Source organism: Stegostoma tigrinum, chromosome 20 (genome assembly GCF_030684315.1).
Source record: "Stegostoma tigrinum isolate sSteTig4 chromosome 20, sSteTig4.hap1, whole genome shotgun sequence".
NCBI classification, from domain to species: Eukaryota; Metazoa; Chordata; class Chondrichthyes; order Orectolobiformes; family Stegostomatidae; genus Stegostoma; species Stegostoma tigrinum.
This window is the reverse complement of record NC_081373.1, coordinates 43,877,306-43,902,520: the sequence shown is the minus strand read 5'-3', so window position 1 is coordinate 43,902,520 and position 25,215 is coordinate 43,877,306. Positions and strand designations below refer to the sequence as shown.

Here is a 25,215-nt window from a genome sequence, read left to right as displayed (position 1 = left end):
AGTTGTGTATGAAAAGTCCTTCAATCTCCTGGAGGGAAACCCTCCATGAAACTTGCTAAAATTGACACATCTGCAAAATATGAAGAGATTCAGCTGTAGCTTTTGGGTGGAGTAGATGTCTCTAACCAGCTCCCTGAGGTCTTGATAATTATACTTGTCCAAATGTTATTGTACGTGTAACTTATAAACTTTCTTGTTACCTAAGAACTATCTCTGTTCTGTAGAGACGCTGTAGTGGCTTATCCTCCACCAGTAGTCTCGAGATTGATATAAATCCTCCTTTTGTCTTGGGTCTGTGAATTACCTCAAACAACCCTTAACCAAATGTTGGTAGAGGTGGTAAATTCTATAAGGGTTCCAGGAATCGTCATCTGGGAAAAGGCCTCAAGCTAGATGGATCTATGAGGTGAATCATTCTGACTGGAAATAGAGGGTGCCACCCTGCTAGATGGCAGAATTATATTCTAGCTGTCAGAGAAGACTTGCCTTATGGAGAATATCATGCATTCATTCAAGTCCTCTTCATTCCTATCAGAATGAACTTTGTAATTAATTCTACTGAACACACCTATGGGAAAGCATGATCCAATTATGGAACAATTCTGGAACTGCCTCACCCGTCCCCTATTTTGGACCCTTATTTGCTCATTGCGTGTACAAAAGACACATGGTCTGATTCAATTGCTAGGCCATTCTTTGTTTTCTGTAGTTTGAGATTCATTTGAGAAGTAAATACACATGTGTCAAAACCTGCTGAATAAAAGGTAAATGCCTTGTAAACATCCTATCTCTCAGCATGCAGTGACACGTAGAACACATATGTTTGCTCCTCTGTCTGAAAGTGAGGTATAGCTTTGTTAATAAGATACTTCATCCAGTGTTGTCTTAGGGATATGAGAGTCTGGCAACTTGTAGCACTTTAACTTGCGTCATTGCTGCTGTCTCTTTTGTGAACTGTTTGATAAGTATCCATTGTAGCTGTAGCACAATATGTTGATTTGGCTTCCAGAATCTGAATTAATATAGGCTGCCTTGCAAATTTTCTCTCACCTAATTTTGATTCCACAGATTGAGGAAATACTGAAATATGGGAATTAAGACTTTTTTTCCGAAAATGTCAAAAATTGTTATGCTGTCAATGCTATCTGTTTCTTTTTACATGTGAAATTCAATGTTTCAACAATAGTGTTACCACAGAAACACAAATCCCCTTGATCTACCTTCACTTTAGAAAATTATGACATCGGCTGGGTGTGTGGTGGGGTGTGGTGGGGAGATGTGAGCGGAATAGCTTCAAGGTTCCTGGGGAATTTGTGCCATTGTAATCAACATCATCAATATTGTGAAGTCTGATTTAAGGGTGCAAAAATCACAGGAAATTCTGGCATATGTTATTTTAATCCACTAGTCATGCTATCTAATCATTTCTTGAGTTTTGTTTTGGCGCTCTGCCTCTTCCTTCACTGAAATAATTTAATTATCATAGTCCCATTTTAAATAAATAGTGAATAAGATTTGTGAATTAAAGTAACTAACTAAGATCATCACAGCCACTTGGTGACTGTAGTAAAATGGTGCTGGATTAATAGGGATTAAAGCAGGTCCACATTCATAAGAGGCTATATTGCTTCTTAAAACAGGATCTTGATCAGTGTAATGCAAGCCCACATTTCTGAAGATTTGACATACTGCAAATCCTCGAACTCATTTCCCTCTGCTGAATACTTCGGTTCAAAAATTAAACTGCTTCTCTTGAGCAATGTGGAATTGTTAATTTGGGATAAATTTTTTTTTTAACATTACCGTGAACTAACTTTCTAATATCAGCTAGAGATGATGTACAACAGGCTTCTTAAAATCTACAGCTCCCAGCCATAGCCTTCTGATAACAGTAAACATCCCAGAAAACATGTTTTTGTGGCTATTTATTTAATACTTAATTCTGTTCCATTTCTTTTTGTCCATGAACTAAATGTTGATTAGCCTTACCAGCATAAATTTGACCTTTGGAGATTCAGTCACAAAACATTTGCAGCAGTCTTCAACATATTTTGTTTGCTTATTACAATTGCATACTTGAACTTAAAAGTTGCAAGAAGACTGAAATAACTCCAGAGACTGGTATCCCATCACCAAGTCATCCTTTATTTAAACGTGGAAGGTCCTTGACACTTTTCCAGCTTCCTCAAAACCAACTCTCAAAAAACAGAACCTCTGACACTCCTGACATCTGGCAGCCAGGGGTCCCTGATTAGGGCTATTAATCTGGTCCAATCAGGGAATTAATATTCTGAGGGGTCCACCTGGCTGACCTTGTTACAATTACTATGGAAACCAGCTAGTAATTAGTTTTGGTTGCAAATCCACCAATTAGTCTTGGTAGATTGGTCAGTGACCAATCACAATATAATTGTGGCATGGTAACAATCCAGTCTGCCACAGTATCTTCACAATAATGGTCTATTATCTATTATGTGGCTGTATAGTATTTATAATGCATTTTCATGGTGGTATATTTTAAATATACATAGATTATGCTGTTTTCAGGACAGGGTTTTACTGACCACTGTTAGATAATGACAAGCACAAAGATCAAGGAGGAAAAAGTGTAGATTCCTGGGACTTCTCTAAATAAAATCTGGTAGTTTGATAGGATGAGATAACGAGGTGTAGAGCTGGATGAACACAGCAGGCCAAGCAGCATCAGAGGAACAAGAAAGCTGACGTTTCAGGTCTAGACCCTTTTTCAGAAATGGGGGCCTAGACCCGAAATGTCAGCTTTCCTGCTCCTCTGATGCTGCATGGCCTGTTGTGTTCAACGAGCTCTGCACCTTGTTGTCTCAACTGGATACAAAACTGGCTCGAGGGTAGAAGACAGAGGGTGAGCATGGAGGGTTGTTTTTCAGACTCGATGCCTGTGACCAGTGGTGTGTCACAATGATTGCTAGGTCCACCGCTTTTTGTCATTTGTATAACTTATTTGGATGTGAACATGGGAAGTTTGGTTAGTAAGTTTGGAGCTGACGCCAACATTGGAAGTGTAGTGAACATCAAAGATGGTTATCTCTGGGTACAAAGGGACCTTGATTAGATGGGCCAAAGGACTGAGGAGTGACAGGTGGAGTTTAATTTAGATAAATGAGAGATGTTGCATTTTAGAAAGGCAGATCAGGGCAGGACGCATACACTTAATGGCCAGGCCCTGGGGAGTGTCTCTGAATAGAGACCTTTGAAGTGCAAGTTCATAGGTCCCTAGTAAACAGGATAGTGAAGAAGGCATTTGGTGTGCTTGTCTTTATTGATCAGTGTGTTGTGTAAGAGGTGTGAGGTCATGTTGCAGCTATACAGGACATTGGTTAGGCCGCTGTTGAAATACTGCATGCAATTCTGCTCTCCCTGCCATAGGAAAATCATGAGGGGCATGGATGAGGTGAAAAAAACAAAGTATTATCCCTGGGATGGGAGGAGCCCAAAACTGGATGGCAGAGTTTTAAAGTGAGAAGGGAAATATTTTAAAGGGACCTAAGGCACAATGTTTTCACTCAGAGGGTGGAGGGTGTATGGAATCAGCTGCCAGAGGAATTGGTGTAGGCTGGTGTGATTACAACATCTAAAAGGCACTTGGATGGGTATTTTGAATAGGAAGGGTTTAGAGGGACTTAGGTCAAATGCTGCTAAATGGGACTAGATCAGTTGAGGATAACTGGTTGAACTCTGTTACTCAGGGACTATTCTTGGGAGTATTAGATGCCCCAGTTGAAATTTAGTTGTATATCTCTGCCAAACATTCAAAAATTAATATTGTGAATTACTATGAATAAAATTCAGCATTTATAATTACAGTTTAGTTTGCATGTAAGAAGAGAGTGTTTTACTGATTGTACGTTTTCATTGCTTTGCACTTTTCACATAATATAGTTAATAATGTGCAAAATGGCTCACATGGCATAATATTGTATTCCTATAAGTTTAGTTGATTTTATACATAATTTTATAAAATCATTAACCATTACAATAATTATTTGCTGGTTTTGGAGTGATCTGGTGATAGTTATATGGACATACAAATTTCTAAAACTATTTAAACAGCATGAGGAATATATGTTTTTTTGTGTAATGCTGCAATATAAATGCATGTAAATCTATGCCTGTCAGAGAATGCAAATGCATATTGGTGGATCTAGATGGCAGCTGCCGATTATTTGTGTAATTTCATGAATAGCTCAACCAATTTTCCCCCCCTTCAAAGTTTGCTGTTAAAGGTAATTATTTACTTTGCCTAATGGTTTCACTGGCCCTGCTATAATTCATTTAAAAAAACAATTCAAGTTGTTAGTTGAACACAGTTAGCCCTTAACAAATCCATGGTGTCTTTCTTTATGTAACTCATTCTTGTCTGAGTGCTTGTTACTTTATCCAGATTGTTATATTTAGAAGCTTTCTCATCACTGGGTTAAATAGATTGACTAGCCTAGGGGGCTACTGAGTTCATGTTGACACCACTTTTGTTTTGATTAAGGACATAATAGTTAAAATTCTCCAAACCCCCTAAGGTCACTTATAACTTAGGAAGGTTGGAAAATTACGGACAGTGTTTCTGCAATTTCCACCCTTTAATCCCACAGCACCTGTGGATGTGTTCCATAAAAATCTGGTGATTTATCAATCTTAAGTACAGCTTGACTCCTATTTTCTCTGAACCTTTGCAAATCCTCAGTTTGGATTTCAGTTGTAATCTCTCTGGCATCCATTATTTCCACTAACGGTTATTAAAATTCTACTGAAAGAAAGACACATAGACAGACAGCATAAAAGCGTGATATGGTTGTGATTAGTTTAATATTATATTGCATTTTGTGCCATACTACTTTACATTTTATTGTATTTAAACTTCTTGGATGACTGACAGTGAACGTCTTTTATGGGCCATGTGGGGAGTAACTTGATTTGTAATTTTGTGTTTTAGTTGCTTGTGAGTATTATCGATCACTTGAGTTCCTCATTGTTGACAGTTTTAAAAATAATTGAGAGATTTTAATGGGATACTTCTTGTCTTATTTCAGGGATCTGAAAGAGCACCCAAAGTCCAATTTCCAACTTTTTGCAGCTTTATCTCCACCATCAACCAGAAGCAGGAAACTATTGCTGGCATCAGTTCTCTCTCAAAACCTGCCTTGCCTAATGCCAAACATGGTAATCGGATGCCTGCTCTAAAGTAATATTAATTGCAGTTTGTTGTGAGGATATGTTCAAATATGTTTTTCTGTTTGCCAGTATTTTTGCAAATACAGCAGAAGTCTTTTTATGATGTATTCAATATATCAGAAACTTGCTAAGTGCAGGGGTCTTGCGGCTCCAAGAAGATTAGCCATGATCTAAGTGAATAGCTGATCAGGCTCACTGAATTGAATGACCTTAGCCTGTCCTTTATGTTTGTGAAGTCATGAAAAATTAGAATGAATGTGACTTGTTATCGCAGTACAATGCTTTGGTATTCCAGCTCATCCAAAATGCATGTGTTTACTCTGTTTATTAAGTAAAATTGTAATTACTCCAAGAATGGGTTCCGCAAGGATGTCCCAAAAAATAGACTGGGAGTTTATAATGTGGAAAATTTATTGAGAGGAAGTGTACACAAATGTCAAGATTTTTACCAGTGCTGTTGAATTTCCTGCCATGTAAGACGTACCTAAGTCAGCACCAAAAGCATTCTTTGTGCAAAGTCAGGTTGAAAATCAAAGATAGTTGGACTAAGGAATATGAATATAATACATTTACAACTTTGTCACATTTTGTATGCATAGATTTTTCTTCAATATTATTTATAATTAAGTAGAAAAATCTACTGTAATTTATGCATTTGGGAGACCAGGACGTAACGTACACACTAAGTGAAGAGACAACCCTTTAGAATTGAAATGAGAAGGATTTCCCTCAGCTAGAGGGTGGTTACTGATTGGAACTCATTACTGCAGAAGGCTGTGGAGGTTGAGTCATTGAGTGTTTTTAAGACAGAGAAAGATAGGCTCTTGATTACTAAGGAGGCCATGGATTACAAGGAGAAGGCAGGAAAATGAGATGAGAAACATACCAGCTGTGATCGAATGGTGGAGCAGACTTGATGGGCCCTGACCTAATTTTTCTCTTATGGAGAACCTTGAGACCCTTGTGTAAGATGTTCTTTTAAACATTCAAAAATATACTTTATTCACTGTATAGAAGTAAGTACAAGTAAAAACACCTTTCCATAACGACTTTGTAGAAAATGAAGTGAAATTTTGACATTCCTCATTAAAGTTTCAATTAAGATGTGTGATGACAACACATGGTGAATGGAAAGTGATCAAGTCTGTCAAAACTGCAGGTTGGGTGGTGTTGAATGTTTAGTGCATGCGCAGAGTCATATGATGGAGTATGCACACAGTACAGAGTAATGGAGATGTGGCTTAAACCATAGGGTGTGGATAGATCAGCAAATGCTGGGATGGGGGTTTGTGGATGGAGCAGTCCGGTCGGGGGTGACAGAAGTTTAAACTTCCTGGACAATTCCCAGTAGTTCCGAACACTAGGACTTCAACAGCGTCCCAGTGCACATTTCAGCCTGGTCTCTGGTAAACCAGAAGGTTTAACTTATTGAAACCGAAAGAATTGCAGATGCAGTAAATCAGGAACAAAAACAAAGTTGCTGGAAAAGCCCAGCGGGTCTGGCAGCATCTGTGAAGGAAAAAAGAGTTAACGTTTCAGATCCAGTGACCCTTCCTCAGAACTTGGAACCCTTTAGCCTGTTGTTTCAGTTCATTTGCAATCATAGATTCAATTCCAATGACTGTATTTGTCAAGGTTTAACTCAGGAAATTTGACATGCCCACTAGAAGCTGGTTTCAGTTTAACGTTAGTGTAGTTGGATGGTTGGGGTTATCGTTGAAGATTAGTTTTATGACAGAGAGAAGTCAATATTAGTCTTCAATTGATTGCTCTTAAAGTTGAGATTTGTCTTGAATCAGATGTATCTCTGGATGCTGTTCAAACTGTTCTGTATTAGCTGGAAGTGAGAACTGTAGTTGAAATACACTGTTCCTAAGCCTGGTTCCTTCTGCTCAACATTCTGAAATCTTTCTGAATTTCAGAGAGTTTTCTTGTAACAGTTGTAAAAAGCTTTTTGGGATGCTGGACTAGAGATTCATTTAGATGTCACAATTAGACGTACTGTGTAGCTGTGGGATCAGTAGAGGGACTTAACGTTTATTTATCATGTAAATATTTCTTACATATACAAGCACTGATTATGTATGCCCACTCAGTTGCTTTTTAGTTATTATTGGGGATTTTAATGTACTATGACAATTCAGCATTGTTTAAAGAGAAGACCCTTTTGCTTTTATCATTGTCACACTTAGCTGAGGTACTGAGCTGAAAGTCAATTCATATTATTCCCAAAGCTGTTAACATTGTTATCAAAGAATAGGAAGTCCCAATTACCTGTCAGATAGATCTACGTTTCAGTACTTAATAAGAACCACAGTTGTTTGTAAATAAATTTTTAACCACAGCTTAACAACAACTATGAACTGTCGGCAATGATAATTGGAACTGCAGATGCTGGAGAATCCAAGATAACAAAGTGTGGAGCTGGATGAACACAGCAGGCCAAGCAGCATCTCAGGAGCACAAAAGCTGACGTTTCGGGCCTAGACCCTTCATCAGAGATGCTGCTTGGCCTGCTGTGTTCATCCAGCTCCACACCTTGTTATCTATGAACTGTCAGCATTTGGCACAGGTTTTTGGAGATGACCATTTGCTTACCAGGATTTTATCCTCTTCTTCAAACTCTCCTCTCCAAATTCTTTTCACTTCTTTGCAGGAGTTACAGGCAATTATTACACTAACTACAAAGTTTCTTAGTTACTGATTTAAAAGTCAGCTCTTAGAGCAGCTGGTGAGGTGAGGTAAACTAAACTGGCTTTCTTCAGACTTCAGAGAAGAGAAAGATGTACCATGTGACCTTTCAGCAGTACGAGTATTTCTGCTAGTATTGTTCATGCCAATAAGCTGTTTAGTTACGCAGGAGCCAATCAGATTGTCAGGCTGATGGCCTTTGTCATCCACAACTCCAAAAATCAGTCAATCAATCCGTTTCTAGTTGAATCTCACTTTATGTCCACCCAGTGGCCCTGGCCTGTCTGCCAACGGCCACCCCCAATGTTTGAACAAAGCAACAGTGTAAATACAACTTGCAGTGAGTTTTGGTTTCTTCTTAAAAGTGCACCAATTTCTTCCTCAATCCTTTGTTGTAAAACATGCCTTTTCCTATTCAGTTCACAATTTAAAAATACAGAATTTTAAAAAAATGTTATTTACATCATTGCTGCGTTGCTAACTTTCCAGTTTTCTCTGCCCGTTTCAGACTACCTGCTGGAAAAAATGGTCAAGAATAATTGAAGAGGTAACAATCTCAACTGTAATTTATTAAATCTGACAATGCATATCTATTGTCACTATTTAAAAAATGGTCATAAGCATATAATTTTCAACAGTACTGATTGGTTTGTGCTGATCATGTGATCAAACTGTCCCCATTTCAATTTTGTTCTAGCAATTGATCCTACAAGAACTAGAAATAGCCTATTTTTATAATTACTGTCGTCATCATTTTTAACATTTTTCTTCTCCAATTAAAGTTCCAAACATTGTTTTCAAAATCTGATATTATGTGTTCTTCAGTATTTTGAATTTGTTGAACAGGACATTCTTTAAATCCTGCAAGCGCAATTGTGCATCAAGTCCCCAGCCTTGCAACTCTAGTGTGTAAGGCTTAATTGCTCCTTTTCTCTGAATGTGGTCAATACGATGTCATAGTATTCTCTTTCCGATCAACCAAAACTTTTTACCTTGAGCCCATTTTGAACTTTTATGAGTCAGGGATTAATCTCTGTGCCTTAGCTAGAAAGTGAACGAAACTCTGCTCCACTCACCAACCTGAGAGCAATTATCTTTTGTTCCACTGTCTCCTGGTGTGCCTTTGAAATACCGAAATTACTGTGATATTTTTAAAGCGTTCTTTAAAATTTGCAGTGCCATCTATTCAGAATTTATGCGACCATAAAAATCCTGTCTTTGGTTCTCCATGAATTACAGATGTGATTTAGCCCATATTAGGCCTAAGATATGTTAATATTATTCATGTGGTCACCAAAAATTGATCTCTGTTCTCTGGACCAGAACTATTTGTTTCCCTGAGTTTGAAAAACTCCACTACCAAGTTCTGTCTCTCTCGATCTAGCACCATGTGGGCAAAGGCAGCCAAATGAGGCACAATCAATCCCTTAGTTCTTGGAGGAAAATTTTTGGTACTTCTGAAATTGGGAACCTTAAATCTTTCTCTAGTTCTTCATGTGAGAGGAAAAAGAAAAAAGGCTCCACTAAAATTACATGCTGCATGTACGGACAATAAGTATGCAAACGATGGGAAAAATATGCAAAATACAAAACATGTACAAGTGGAAAAGGAAAACCATAGATAAATTTTGGATGGCATTTTCCCCTCTGAATTAGTGGGAATAATGGCAACCGAGAAGACTTAACCAATTCAAAACTGATTCTTGCTCTTGAGAAAAACTTGTTGAATTTTAATTCCTTAGGTGGTGAGTTCAGAGTCTTGCTGTTAGGTGATGAGAAACTTCTATCCATGTATTTGCACCTCAGTATCAGCCCAACTCATCTTATTAACGTCGAACTTCTAGTTTTCCTCTCTGCTATTGAAATGAACAGTGCAAAAAGAGTCCAGTAAAACTGGTAAAAGACACCAGGTTTCTGGCAACCTGTCTCATCAGAATACACAGCGGCTTATGGAATGCCTGTGCTGGCCATCTAGTTTCTACACAAGGTAACTTCTTGGTTAATGGACACACTCCATGCATCTTAGTGTCAGCAAATCACCAGCCTCACAACATCATACTTGGTCTTGGCTGGACATAGCATCATTTCGGGCACTTCGGCCATGTACTTTACAGTGAAGCAACAATGAGAACTTGCATGTTTCTAATAAGTCTTTTAGCACTGAGCGATGGTCAGGCATCACTTGTATCTGTACAGAATTTTTACTGCTGACATGGAGCCAGACATATGCTATATCTTTGCTGGCTTTTGAGCACACAAGATCTCAGTGCAGCTTTGGAGGATGGCAGTTTCTGTGATATAACCATTTTAGAGCAGAAGGACAGGTAGGCCTCTTGTGGCACGGGGGGAACTGAAGAGTAAGTGTTTCAGTCGGAGAGCAGATGGACCTGTAGATGCATGGCAAATTGTGGCAATATCAGAGCTACAGCATTTACCAGCAGCTTATTCAGCAAATACACTGCTTTGTATTTAGAGGGAATAATGATTTGTGAATGTAAAAAGCGATGGGTTTTAGTGAGGTGAAGATGGATTCCAATCAGTCAAGTGGCACTGCCACACTCCAAGGGCTGGTCCACTTACAGTTCAGTGTGGCAGTCCATGGGGCACTTGGTCCTTCGTGGTGTGGGAATCCATACTGTCACAGCCTGCCCTGTTGAGTCACAGTTAGCATTCATAGATTACGTATAGGCCATTCAGGATGGCTGGGAGACATTAATCCTAAAATGGGCCAGTAGTTAGACTTCTCCAAAAACCACCCTGTGATACCCTGGGGAATGCTGACAGGTGACATATCGGCATGGGAGTCATTGTACCAATTTGCTCAGAGGATGGTCATTCTGATGGAGGCAAATGCAGATTGTAAGGCAGGATGTCATACTGAATTGAACAGGACTGGAAGCTCTCAAATGAGGGTTATTCTGGCCTCTGCCCTTGTATTGGTACAGACTTTGGGACCATGAGCAAGAGGGGCTAGGGAGCCAGTATCTCTGGAGTGTCCTGAGAAGAAGCCTCCAGGAGACCTGTTTGTCACTCATTTTCCCTATGGGTGCCAGCAGCATCACCCTGCCTTTCTGATAGGAAGTGGCACCTCAAGTAAGGTTGAGATCCCTTATCCTCCTTTCACCTCACAATTTGTGCTCCACACCCATGGCTTAAGTGACTGCATGTGAATGTGTATCGGGCAACCATTGAGTGTTAATGGATCTCATCTCCTATATAGTCGCCACCCTTCTCATGGAGGAAGCCTGTCAGAGCTAGCACAGTAATGAGAATGTCATGGACTTGTCCATCATTCATTCTATCTTACTGAATGTGTTTGGAACACCTGCCTGATGTTTTTGTGCACGTCATTGCAGGTTGACCAAGCCATTAATGACAAAGTACAGCAGTTCATTTTCTGCCTGGGTTGTCTCCAGCAAAGCTCCAACTAGCAGAGAGTTCAGCATTTCTGTCTTGACCATCTGCGGATGCATTTGTAACATGATAACCAAATTGTCCCCTCAAGTCTAATCTAGATACTGTACCCATTAAAGTGGGAAGTCTTTGAGTTAGTGGAGGGTGCAGGTGAAAACTTTGCTAGTGCATCCTCTGAGGGTGTGCCGGTGTCATCCTCAGAGAGAGAGGGTGGAGCTGTTTGGCACTGACCTCTTCATTGCAAAGGTTTGGGTGCTGCTAATGCCTGCATAAAAGAAGAGAAAGGGAATTATTTCAAGAAGATGAATAAAAGTTTGTGCAAATTAGAAATGAATTGTCTCTGGTAATGGGAGAGCAACACAGTAAAGTAGAGCTTACTGGGTTGCTTGTCTCCAGCTGTCTGTCTATCAGCTGGAGTAGTCTGGTTTGTCTTATCATTCCCAGCTTGTCTAACTGAGCCTCCACTCCCACCTGTATTGGCCCCCTCAGCCTGGTTGTGGACCAGCGTAGGCTGCAGTGAAACACCCAGGAAGGATTGAGTTTGATGGAAGTGGATGCATGAGCATTTACTGGTCAAGCCTGAGCATAAACGGGATGAGGTACCCCCAGTGACTGAGTAGGAAGGCAGGGGACAAAAAGGACTAGTGATTGTAGATGATGTGATGACTATAAGCCCTTGAGAGGACATGATACATGCAGTGTTGGGGGTTCATCACTTTTGTTGAGATGCAGTGGTATAGTTAAGTGAGTAATGGTCCTGTGCATGTCAGATAGCAGAGAGAAGACAGTGCCACTGATCGAGGCGGAGCACAGGAGATTGTTGACAGTTTGCAACATTTCTTGATGTCTCTTTTATGGTGGAAACAGCCTCCCAGGTCAATGCTATCTCACTACCCAGACTGGCTGAGCCAGGTGCAAGGACGTCTTATTGCAGTCAGCTGGGAAGAGGACTGACCCTGTCCACCGATGCCTTTTTGAGAAGGTTACATTGCAGTGCATTGGCTTCAGTTATCATGGAAATGATGAATTGGCCTTGCCACTAATAGTGCTCCAGTGATGACTGGATCTCAGAAAGCGTTAGTTGCTCCAGTTGTTACGAAGCAGAGGTGGACCACTCTCTGATAACTAAAACTAAAACACTGAGAAGCTGTTCTTGCCTCATAATCTGTTTAAAGGAAGTGTGAAAAGTAGTATAATCTGCCTCTTACCTCATATTCTGTTATAAAGGAGTGGTAAAATGAAATAAAATCCTTTCACTCACTCGATAATTAACCAGTAACAATTTATTTATCAAACTCTAACAGTGAACAAGTTAGCAGAACTAATAACACACCGAACAATTAACATGGAAATGTAGAAGCAGGAGGAGATCATTTGGCCCTTCAAGCTTGCTCCACTATTCATCATGATCATGCTGAGTGTCCAACTCAGTCGCCTAATCCTGCTTTCTCCCCATAACCTTTGATCCCATTTTCCCCAAGTGCTATATCTAGCTGCCTCTTGAATATATTCAAATGTATTGGCATCAGCTACTTCCTATAATAATTAATTCCACAGGCTCACCACTCTTTGGATGAAGAAATATCTCCTCATCTTCGTCCTAAATGGACTAGCCCAAATCCTCAGACTGCGACCCTGGTCCTGGACACACCCACCATTGGAAACATCTTCCCTGCATCTTCCTACCTAGTCCTGTTAGAATTTTATAAGTCTTTATGAGAACGTGCCTCATTCATCTGAACTCCAGAGAAAACAGTCATCACCTAGTCAATCTCTCCTCATAAATCATACCTACCATCCCTGGAATCAGCCTGCTAAACTTTTGCTGCACTCCCTTGAGAGCAAAAGCATCTTTCCTCAGAAAGGGAGACCAGAACTGTACACAATAATTAAGGTGTATAACTGCAACAACACATTGTTGCTACTGTACTCGCAATCTCTCGCAATGAAGGCCAACAGACCAGTTGACTTCTTTATCACCTGCTGCACCTGCAAGCTTATCTTCAACGACTGGTGCACAAGGACACTCAAGTTCCACTGCACATGCCCCTCGCCCAATCTACAGACAGTCAGGTAGTAATCTTGCTTGTTTTTGCTTTCAAAGCGTATAACTTCGCATTTATCGAAATTATACTGCATCTGCCATTGATTTGTCCACTCACTCAATATCATGCTGAAGGATCTCTGCATCCTTGTCACAGTTCACCCTCCAAACCAAGTTGATATCACCTGCAAACTTAGATGTTACATTTTGTCCCTTCCTTCAAATCGTTAATGTATATTGTGAATAGCTTGGGTGCCAGCACTGATCCCTGAGGCACCTGATTATATAGTTGCTACTTGCCAGTTTGAAAAGGACCCATTAATTCCTACTCTCTGTTTCTTCTCTGCTAGGCAATTTTCTATCCATCTCAATAAATTTCCCCCAGCCCCATGCACTTTAATCTTGCACACTAATCTCTTGTGTGGGACATTGGACTTTCAGAGAGCTTTTGATAAATATACCACACTTTCTGGCTCCCCCTTGTCAACTCTGCATTACCTCTTTATAGAATTCTAACGGATTTGTTAAGCACGATTTCCCCTTCATAAATCCATGCTGAGTCTGTCTGATCTTGCCATTGCTTTCTGAACGCTCCACCATAAAGCCTTTATAATGGATTCAAGAATTTTCCCCATTACTGAAGTTAGGCTTACTGATCTATAAACCCCTGTTTTCTCTCTACCTCCCCTTTTGAATATTCTAGTGATTTAGCTACCCTCCAATCTGCAGGGACTGTTCAAGAGTCTGTAGAATCTTGGAAAATGACCATCATGCATTCACTGTTTCTACAGCCACTTCCTTAAGGATTCTGGGATGTAGATTATTAGGCTCTGGGGATTTATCTGTCTTCAATCCCATCAATTTTCCCAGTACCATTTCTTTACTAATATTGACCTCCCTCAATTCTTCTCTCGCACTAAAGCTTACGTTCGCCAACATTCCTAGTATCTGATTAGTTTCCTCTTGTGAAGACAGAACCAAAGTATGTATTCAATTGCTCAGCCATTTCTTTGTCCCCTATTATACATTTCCCCCATTTCTGCTTGTAGGCGACATACATTTGTCTTCACCAATCTCTCTTTCTTCATGTACCTAAACACTTAGTGCCAGTCTTTGTGTTCCCTGGAGCTAACTTTCATATTGTATTTTCCCCTTTTTAATCAATCCCTTGGACCTTCTTTGCTGAATTCTAACTCTTCCAACCCCCAGACATATTATTTTTCTTGGCCCCCTTAACTACTAACTATTCCCAAATAAAACAAAATTATAATGACATGCTGTTCCAGTAAATGAGTCCTACATGTATAAACCTAATTAGTGCAAAACACTTATATCCTGGCTGTAATTTCAAGAGACTATCTTCCAAAATGCACTGTTCCTTCTCTGCTGGTCTTTAGTCATGAAACCCTTTCTCCACCAAATGCCAATATCAAGAATATTCGCTAAGAGTGCTGCTGTACTTTCAGTCAGATGATGGTTTTCTGAGAATTGTGAGAGCTCGTGATTTTTCTCTTTCGGGCTGCTGGTTGTTAACTTGTTAACCCTAACAAATGGCAGTTGTTCTCATACCAATTTTCAAAATCTCTTTTATACCCTTAATGACCTATTCATTTCTTAAACTAGGATTGGTCCTAAGTTGTCAAAACCATCAGATTTAAATTTACTTGGTTTTCAGTCTCTCTAAGTGCTTGGATTCAATTAATTGGCTGATTTTCAAATAGTTTGCCTTAATAACAAAACAAATTACGGCCTGGGTTGCTACCTTTTGAGACAGGCGTTTCATTTTCGAGAACACTGCTCACTGCTGCTCACAGACATTTTTTTTGAAATCTCTAAGCCTAGAAAAAGCACATCATTTTTTTAAAAGGACCAAGTTGGCCCCTTAACAAATAACTTCTAACGTCCTGCCTTCCAACCCACAGGAAATATACCCAACTTTGCAATTCGTGCCCCCTTAAAAAAAGACTATGATAAAAAAATAGCTTTTCTTTCCTCTAAATCTTCTCAATTACCACTTGATACATAGGTCACTAATCTAGAGTAACACATGTACAGATATATAACATTGAACACTACCGTTTCAGTGTTATGCATACATTTGCCTTTTAAACCTCCGATAACTTATTGACAATAACATTTTCACGATCTGCAACATGTACAATCTGTAAATTAAATGCTTGTAACATAAGACTCCAACAAAATACTTTGGTGTTCTTATCTTTAAATCTTTCCAAAATGTTGAAGGGTTATGATCAGTGTGCATAACTGTCTCTGTCTCTGATATGTAACCATCAAAATACTGTAGGACCAATACCAAATTCAATAACTTTTTAAACAGTTGGATATTTTCTCTGATGTATATTGAGTTTCTTTGAGAAATAACCCATTGGCCTTTTAATTTCACAATGATCCTCCTGTAACAACACAGCTCCAACCCCTACATCACTTTAAAGGGTTTCAAGAAATTTAGCATGGCTAGAACTGGTGTGGTGGTTAATACTGCTTTTAAGTTATCAAATGCCTCGTGGCATTGTTCTGTCTATTGGAATTTCGTGATTTGCTTTGGCAAATCTGTTAGCAGTGTCGCCACGCTACCAAATTTTGGTAGAAACTTTCTGTAGAACCCTCTGTCCCAAAATTCATAGTACCTCTTTCTTAGAGGATGATCTTAGAAATTCCTTGATGGTGTTCACCGTCAAGTTCCTCAGTGTCATCTGTCCGTGTCCAGTGTTGTGCCTTAAGAACATCACTTTTGCCTTCACGAATTCCTTGCCATATTTATGACCAACTTCGCCTTCCATAATTTCTCAGAGCTCAGCCAAATGCACCATGTGATCAATCCACTTGTGCATTGCTCAATCATCTATTTAGACAGCACAATTAGTCAAACTTGCTACAACTCTGTTCATAAGTCTTTGAAATATGACTGGTGCATTCCTCATTACTAAGAGTATTACTTTAAATTGATATAACCCATTTGGGGTTTTCAAAGAAGAAACTTCTTTTGCTGTCTTCAACAAAGGTACTTGCCAGTAACCACGTAGTAAGTCCAACTCTGATATAAGTGGCTTGTCCAACTTCTTCCATACAGTCCTCCAGCCTTGGAATTGGGTACAAGTCTGATTTAGTCACAGCATTGATCTTTCAAAAATCTATGTAGGATCATCGACTACCGTCAGGTTTAGGAATCAACACGATCAGCAAACACCAGTCTCTTTGACTTAGCTCGTTGGTGTCTTCTTGGAGCATCGCTTCTACTTCCTTCTGTATCTGTGCTGCTTTTGAGAGGGATTAAACCTGTAGGGGTGTTGTTTTATCAGAACAGCATTCCCTAAGTCAACCTCATACAATGGCATTAGTCCACCCCATTCTGTTTCCACATATGTCTTCAGTACTGCAACAAGCCTTTCAGTTCAGTACTCTGTTGTTGAAACAGAGAGCTTATTACCCTATCTCATTCTTTAAGGATTTCCTCATCATTCAAGTTATTCTGAGACACACAAAAATCCAAATGATCTGGATTTGATTGCTCACTTAAAGTAACTAGTGCCTGTTTCTCTGGTTCCCTTTCCCTGTCATTGTAAGGTTTCACCATGTTCACATGACATACCAAATACATTTTTTTCCTATCTGGCATCTTTACCAGATACTTCAGCTGACTTCTGCTGAATCTGATATGGACCACTAAGTCTTGTTTTGAAGGGATCTTCTGCCATTGGTATTAACACCAGTACTTTATCCCAAGAGCGAAGGTACAAATTTTGATTTCTTTTCTGCTGTTTATTTCATTTGATGCTGTGCCACCTTCAATTATTGTCTAGCTAACTCACCTACTCTGTTTAATCTTTCTTTCACCTCACATGCGTAATCTAACTGAGAGATCTGTCTTCAGACATATCAACTTTTCCTTTAATTTTAAAAGACCCTCTTACTTCGTGTCTGAGTGTCAGTTCAAATGGAGTAAACTGAGTTGATTCATTTGGAGCATGTCTAATAACGAACAACATAAATGGGACACCTTTATCCCAATCATTTGGGTAATCCTGGCAGTAAACCTTCAACATGGTCTTTAGGGTCTGATGCCATCTTTCCAGTGCACCCTGGGATTCGGGATGGTACATACTTGACTTAACGTGTTGGATGCCTAAACTATCCATGATGTCACTAAATAATTTGTCATTAAAATTGAATTGGAATCTTGGTCTGACTGAATCTCCCTGAGTAGTCCATAATGGGTAAGGAAAGCAAGCAACTCCTCCACAACCTTTTCTTTGCCTTGACATTCCATAATGGAATTGCCTCTGGAAATCTAGTAGATACATCCATTATGGTGAGCAAATACTGGTTCTCAGTTTTGGTTTGTGCAGGTCCCCTCCCAAAATCAGTGGTTCTTCGAATGTGGGAAATGGCAGCAAAGGCAATGGTTGTATTCCTGCCTGTGGGCTTCCTAACCATTTGACACAAGTGACCAGTTTGGCAAAATTCAACCACCTCTTTATGCAATCCAGGCAAATAGAAGCGTTTCTCTATCTTAGCCTGAGTCTTCCTCACTCCTAGATGACCACTTACCAGTGATTCATGCACTATACTCGCAATGTTTCCTGTCGGTATGCTACCGGCAACACAGTCTGGTACACATCCGCCCATTTCTCTTCTGCATTAACCTGTCAAGGTCTCCATTTCTGCCTTTAGGATTCTATCCTTCAGGTAATAACATTCTGATTCCTGTTCCGAGTAGACTTTATGATATAAACTTTTCATTAACTCATCTTTTTTGTTGTAACTCCATTAGTCTTTCAGATCTAAACACCTCTGCCTGATTCTCTGCCTGCTTAGGTTTTTTGCTTTACCATTTCATCAAACAGGGTGTCAGCTAACTGAACCTCAACTTCTTGCTTTATCTTATGACTGTGGGATCTTGACACCACACAGTCTGGAAAAATTCCAGGATATTTTTCTTTTAACTCCTCAGTTCCCTGGTTTTCTTTCTGCTTCTCCACTATAATGGTCACCACTCCCACCTTTGATCCGGCTACGTCATTTCCAAAAATAAATTGTATTCCTGGGAGTAGACATTCCTTTCAATCACTCCCACTATCACTTCTCCAGTTTTGATTGGACTTTCGAACCTTATCTTACATAGGGGAACACAATAGATCTCTCTCCATACATTCCACAGATTATGACTGTCTCAGGTAAGAGTCCAGAAGGAGTGCAAATACTTTCATCTCTTAGGCTGAGCAGCTGCCATATCTCTCAATATTTTAACTTCTTTACCTTCTCCCCCTATAGTTCCAGAGTAAACCTTACCCACCAAGGTGAAGTCATGAAGAGACCGGACACTATCTTATTATTCAGACCATGACTAGGCTGTGCATTCTCCTACACCTCCTCAATTTCTCTTTGGGATTTCCTTCGCTACCTTAACTAATCCACTGGTTTAGCCTCCCTTACCACATCCTTTTTCCTAGTGCCTCTGTTAATCCTCCAACACTGTGACTTTGTGTGTCCCCTTCTATTACAGTGCATACACCCGAGGCCTTTCACTTCTTTTTCACCCTCTTGGGTTTCTTTTTTAACATGTGGTAAACTGTTCCCAGTGCAATCTACTTTCTGCTTTTCATTGAAGGATCTCCTTTTTTCTAATTTCTGTCCCTCATGGAATGAAATTGCTGTCAAAAGTTAGATTTTGATTTTATGCACTAATGTGTATTCACCTGCCATCTCTGCAACTCTTCTCATAGTTTTAACTTTGTTTCTCCGAAGGAGTTCTTATTATTTCTAGAAGTGAGTTTTTTGAACTCCTCCAGCAGAATAATTTCTCTAAGATCCTCATGTGTCTTTTCTCTCTTTTAATGCTCTCCTCCATCAATCAAAGTTGCTATGTTTAATTCTATCAAATTCGATATAAATCTGACCAGGTTCCTTTCTCATATTTATGAACAGCTGTCTATATGCTTCTGGTACCAAATTTAAACGCACTCAAAATAGCCTGCTTTACTACTACTTATTCTCTTGACACCTCATCTGACGGTGCTGCGAAGACCTCACTAGTGCTGCCTACCAACTCTGAATTAACATGACCCACACAGTCTCTGGCCAATTCACCTGGTTAGCTAATTTCTCAAAGGAAGCAAAAAGACTTCTATATCTTGTTCATCAAATTTTTATAATGTTTTGACATATTTGTATGTATCCCTCTCAGGTCTTTGGCTACAATGGGTCTGCTCATCATCACTCTCCTCCTTACTAAGCCTATCCACTATCATCATTTCCATCATTTTAAGTTGGCTATCCTGTCTAATTGTCAATTTTCGAAGTTTGAATTCTCTCTTTTTCCCTTTTGCTTTTGCTAGGAATCTTCTTTCTCTTTCTTTATTTTGTAACTCCAGTCTTCTAATTTGTAACTTAATCTTTTCTAACTCCACTGCACTTGACTGTGTTTCTCTGGTATACCTAAATACTTTACAACTTCAGTTTTCCTCTGATCCCTAGTTAAACCCAATTCTACCATGTTTACTAAGTCTAAAAGTATATCCTTCCTCTGTCTTTCTCAACTTTCTTCGCAAGTTTGTGAGGCATGCTCAAACCCCAGAACCTCTCTAGCATGTTAAGTGTCATTTCCCCCACCTTTTTTAATTTATCCTACAAGTAGCTGAAATTAAACGGATTCTCCACTTTTCATTGATGTTTTATTTAAAGATCCAGGACACTAATCCCCTAGTCTGTTTAAATCTGCAGGGAGCTTTTTGTACACCAAATCTGTTCAAATTTGTCCAGATCACTTTCACAAACAGGCTAGATCACAGATGAGCTTCCAATTCGCTGTCAAGCAGAGGTTGACACCCCCCACTGACAACTAACTAAAATCAAAACATCCAAAGAAGCTCGCCTTGCCTTGCCTCATAATTTGAAAAAGGAAGAGTGAAAAGTGGTATAACCTGCCTGTCTTCTCCCCCTCCCCCAATCTGTTACGAAGAAGTAGTTAAATGAAATGAAATCCTTTTACCCGCTCTATAATCAACAAATAACTATTTATTTATCTAACTCCAACAGTAAACAAGTTACCGGAACTAGTAACACACCGAGCAATTCCCCCTTAAAGTTTTTGAGAAGATTTGTAGCTCGAGTTGTGGATGAGGTTGTAGACGTGCTCACTGAGCGGTGTGTTTGATTGCAAAAGTTTTGTCACCCTGCTAGATAACATGGTCAGCACGCCCTACGACGGACTCACTAATCGCACGAGCCAAACAGAGACACCAGGAATTTCCTGGAGGCCTCGTATTCTAACTGGAACTCCATCAACAAGTACATTGAATTAGACCCTGTGTGCAAACCACTGAGAAATAGAACCGGAAGTGGGACCAAACACCCCAACAAACTGAGGCATATAAATAACAAGCGGGATAGAACACAAATGCTTTACCGGAGGCACACTGATGATGTTACCCAGCAGGGTGACGAAATGTTTGCAACTAAACGCGTTCACTCGGCGAGGATGTTTACAATTCTCCCCTAAGTACTAATTATTCCTGAATAAAACAAAATTTTAATGGTATGCTGCTCGAATAAATGAGTCCAACTTATATAAACCAAATTAATACAAAAAAACTTAGCCACTCAAAATTACAGCCAAGATACATCTTCTGGAATCATCTGTGTCTCCTCTGCTGATCTTCAGTCAGGAACACCTTTCTGCATTGAATTCGTGTATCAGGAATACTTGCTAAGAGTGCTGCTGTGCCTCTAGTCGGATGATGATTTTCTGAGAGCTTACAGAATTCTGAAAGAGCCAGTGATTTTCTCTTTAGGGTTTCTGGTTGTTAACCCTTAACAGATGGCAGTAGCTCTTTCACCAATTTTAAAAGTCCTCTTCTTTTATATCCTTGACCTATTAATGTTTTATGCTAGGATTTGATCCTAGGTTATCAAAACCATCAGATTCAACTTTATTTGGTTATTAGTCTCTAAGTGCCTGGATTCAATTAATTCATTGACTTTCAAACTGGTTGCCTTAATAGCAAAACAAATTACTGCCTGGGTTGCTAGCCTTTTGATACAAATGTTTTAATTCCAAGAACACTCCGTACCTGTTGCTGCTTGCAGAGATTTTTTTTTAATCTCCAAACCTAGAAAAAGCATATCATCTTTCAAAAGGACCACACACTCTCTTCCCTCTGTCATTTTACAAACAAATTCTAATGTCCTACCTTCCAATCCGCAAGTACTATACCTAATTTTGCAACACAGCCAAGAAAGAGATGGGTCTGTTCACTTGATCTGAAATAGCTGATTGTATGCCATTACTTGAGTCATCAAGAAAATCTATATATGTAATCCCTGTGTCTTGATCTCTGTAATATTGAAAGTAGTAACAACCTGAACAACCATCTGTTAAAGAGTTACTGAAAGATTTTGAATCATAATAAGAACAGAACATAAGAACTAGGAGCAGGGGTAGGCCATCTGGCCCCTCTAGCCTGCCTTGCTATTTAATAAGAACATGGCTGATCTTTTTGAGACTCCGTTCCACTTACCTGCCCACTCACCATAACCCTCAATTCCTACATTGCTCAAAAGTTTTTCTATCCTTGCCTTAAAAATGTTCAGCAAGGTAGCTTCAACTGCTTCACTGGGCATGGAATTCCACAGATTCACAACCCTTTTGGGTGAAGAAGCTCTTCCTGACCTCAGTCCTACATCTGCTTCCCTTTATTTTGAGGCGATGCCCTCTAGTGTTAGTTTCACCTGCTAGTGGAAACAACCTCCCTGCATCCACCTTATCTATTCCCTTCATAATCTTACATGTTTCCATCAGATCTCCCCTCATTCTTCTGAATTCCAATGAGTATGATCCCAGTCTACTCAGTCATTCCTCATAACCCAACCCTCTCAACTCTGGAAACAAGCGAGTGAGATTCCTCCTCACCCCCTCCAATACTAGGATAACTCTTCTCAAGTAAGGAGACCAAAACTGTACACAGTACTCCAGGTGTGACCTCGCCAGGACCCTATACAGCCACAGCATAGCCTCCCTGGTTTTAAACTCCATCCCTGTAGCAATGACAGACAAAATTCCATTTGCCTTTTTAATTACCTGCTGCACCTGCAATCCTACTTTTAGCGATTCATGCACAAGGATGCCCAAGTCCCTCTGCACGGCAGCGTGCTGCAATTTTTTACCATTTAAAACATTGCCCATTTTGTTGTTATTCCTACCAAAATGGATGACCTCACACTTATCGACATTCTATTCCATCTACCAGACCTTTGCCCACTCACTTAAACTATCTAAATCCCTCTGCAGACTTTGTCCTCTGCACACTTTGCTCTAACACTCACCTTGGTGTCATCTGCAAATTTTGACACACCACACTTAGTCCCCAACTCTAAATCATCTATGTAAATTGTAAATAATTTCAGTCCCAACACTGATCCGTGAGGCACATCACTAGCCACTGACCGCCAACCAGAAAAACACCCATTTACCCTTATTCTTTGTTTTCTACTGGTCAACCAATCTTCTATTCATGTCAATACATTACCAGTAATACCGTGCAACTTTAGCAGCCTTTGGAGTGGCACCTTGTCAAATGCCTTCTGGAAATCCCGATACACCACATCCACAGGTTCCCCCTTGTCCACCATGCAAGTAATGTCCTCAAAGATTTCCACCAAATTAGTTAAACATGACCTACCCTTCATGAGCCCATGCTGGGTGTTCCCAATGGGACAACTTATATCCAGATGTCTTGCTACTTTGTTAATCATAGATTCAAGCATTTTCCCCACTACTGAAGTTAAGCTAACTGGCCTACAGTTACCTGATTTTAATTAACATGTTGACTTAGTTTTACTTTTGTGAGCTGAGATGGTTCCAGTAGTGAAGTATGCTGATGCGGTCTTGTGAACTCAAGAAAGAAGTGAAAATTTTTGTGGAGGAATTGTGGGACCTGTGGCTGAGTGCGAGTAGCTAGATAACCTGGTATTCATGGTCGACATTATACCGTACCGGTCTGAGATCAGTATCAGATTGCAAAGGTCTAACCAGCTTCCTGGCCTCCTATTCAAGTTTACAATCATTTAAAATCAAACTAAAGCTGTGGCAAATGTAGCTGAAAAAGGTACACAGTGCATCTTCCAACCTTTGTTCAGGAACAAGAACTTACAACAACAGAGGAATATGCCCCGGCATGCTTACATTTACTTCAGAAACTTTGTGCATGGTTTCAAGACCTGACGGTGAAAGAGTCAGAATTAAATATTTTTTGCCACACTATTCAGAATTGAAGCTGCCTGGATCTTCCAACTTGATATCATTGAATTGCAAAGCAATGGTGAACTGAAGGCAAAATATAGCAACCTGCCTCAGCTGGAATCCTGCACACTGCATGCAGCTGCAGCTGGCTTTCCCAACTCAAGTGGATATGACACAGAATTGCCTGAACAGAAGTATATTTGCAACTAACAGGAGTGAGTAGCAACATCTTCATTTCCAACATACACAGGGCAAAGCAACTTCAGTAATCATGTTAAAGCTGTAGGTAGTGTTGAACATTTCTGTTTTCTTTCTGAACAAAGTAAAACCACTGTTTCTTTGTGTGTGATCCTTGATCGGCTTCATCCAAGTGTTACTAGTTAACAATAGAAAAAGATTCCTAATACTTGCCTTTTTTTATTAAAACAGGACACACCACACCCATTTTTCCTCTGGTTTGAAGCAGCCAGTTTTGTGTTCATTCTGCAGTAGACCTACCAATAAAACTCTCTGCTGGTGGTTCTCCTCTGGTGTTCCCTACGCCCTCCGGCTGTTCCCCTGTACAGCTGTTTTGCTGGCGATGGTTCTTAGGACTTCCTGGCTGCTCTGTTACAATATGCTGTGCTGCTGTCTTCGCTTTGCCATTGTCATTTGCTCCAGAATCTTGGCTGAGGGGCCACTGGACTGGATTTGGTCTTGGGCTGAAGGCTCCCAACATCTGATGTAGAGAATGTAAAGCAAGCACAAAAGAGAAAAAGAATCTCTTGGATAAGGGTATTAGTGAGTTGGACAGAAGAAGTGGAGAGACCTCCAGAAGGGAAGACTTGAGATAAGAGTGAAAGATAGGAAGAGCAAAATTTAAGTAGTACAAGCAGAATGACAGCTCTCAGAAGAGAGGCAAAGTTTTATTTGTGCATTAGCAATGTAACATGCTGATTTTAAATGCAACCTTTTTACATATCAGCTAAGTTATTTAATAACAAACTGGGAATGTAACACGCGCAGGCGCACAAAACTGTTTGCAACAAAAATATTCCCATCAATCTGGTTGGTTTTGGTTATTTTTAGCATCTTCTGTTATAGTTCAGAGATAAATGCAGATAAAATGCAGATTACTTGCTTTCAGCTGTCAGCTAGCTTTTTATCATTCTTCAGATCTTGTGTGTTCTGTGCTACTACATACCATCCTGATGCTTCACTTTTTATGATTGCAAACGATTGAAGGTAAAGTTGTTTCATGTTATAGAATAAATACCCTTTTTTGGGTGAAATGTTTTTGTCATGTATATGTTACCACATTGTATAAATATTCCACGTGAGCGGCATCTTCTGTCAGCTCATTTCTGTATTGGTGCAAGTTCAAAAATGTGATTATGCATAAGACTCTCAGGTCCAGTTTAATCTAACGTTCTGCCAGCTTTTATGGAGATGTGGATGTTAAAGGACATCTTAGTCAGAATTACATTACTGAAACAAGCCTTTCAGTACATATGGTTGATGCTGCAGAAACACATGTAGATTTTTAAAGCCTATAATTGAATTACACTTCTATGTAAATTCATAGAATGTGCAGTGTTGCCTACAAATAGCAATAAAAAAAATT

At 39.7% G+C, this 25,215-nt stretch overlaps 1 protein-coding gene across 3 annotated transcripts in view; it reads left to right on the top strand.

Annotated features, from left to right (window-relative positions):
• The window catches only part of hectd2 (HECT domain containing 2), a 127,546-nt gene that overhangs the window by 8,589 nt on the left and 93,742 nt on the right, over positions 1-25,215 (top strand). Inside the window, exons 1-2 of one of the 3 annotated variants that reach the window (XM_059653138.1) lie at positions 5,098-5,193; positions 8,405-8,443. Coding sequence is in view for 1 of the 3 variants with exons in the window: in XM_048551157.2 (XP_048407114.1) it covers positions 5,064-5,193 (130 nt within the window). In the remaining 2 variants the exon portion in view is untranslated. Of the gene's footprint in view, positions 1-5,063; positions 5,194-8,404; positions 8,444-24,723; positions 24,837-25,215 lie in introns of those variants that run through there. The other 2 variants (XM_048551157.2, XM_059653139.1) reach the window with 2 other exon arrangements.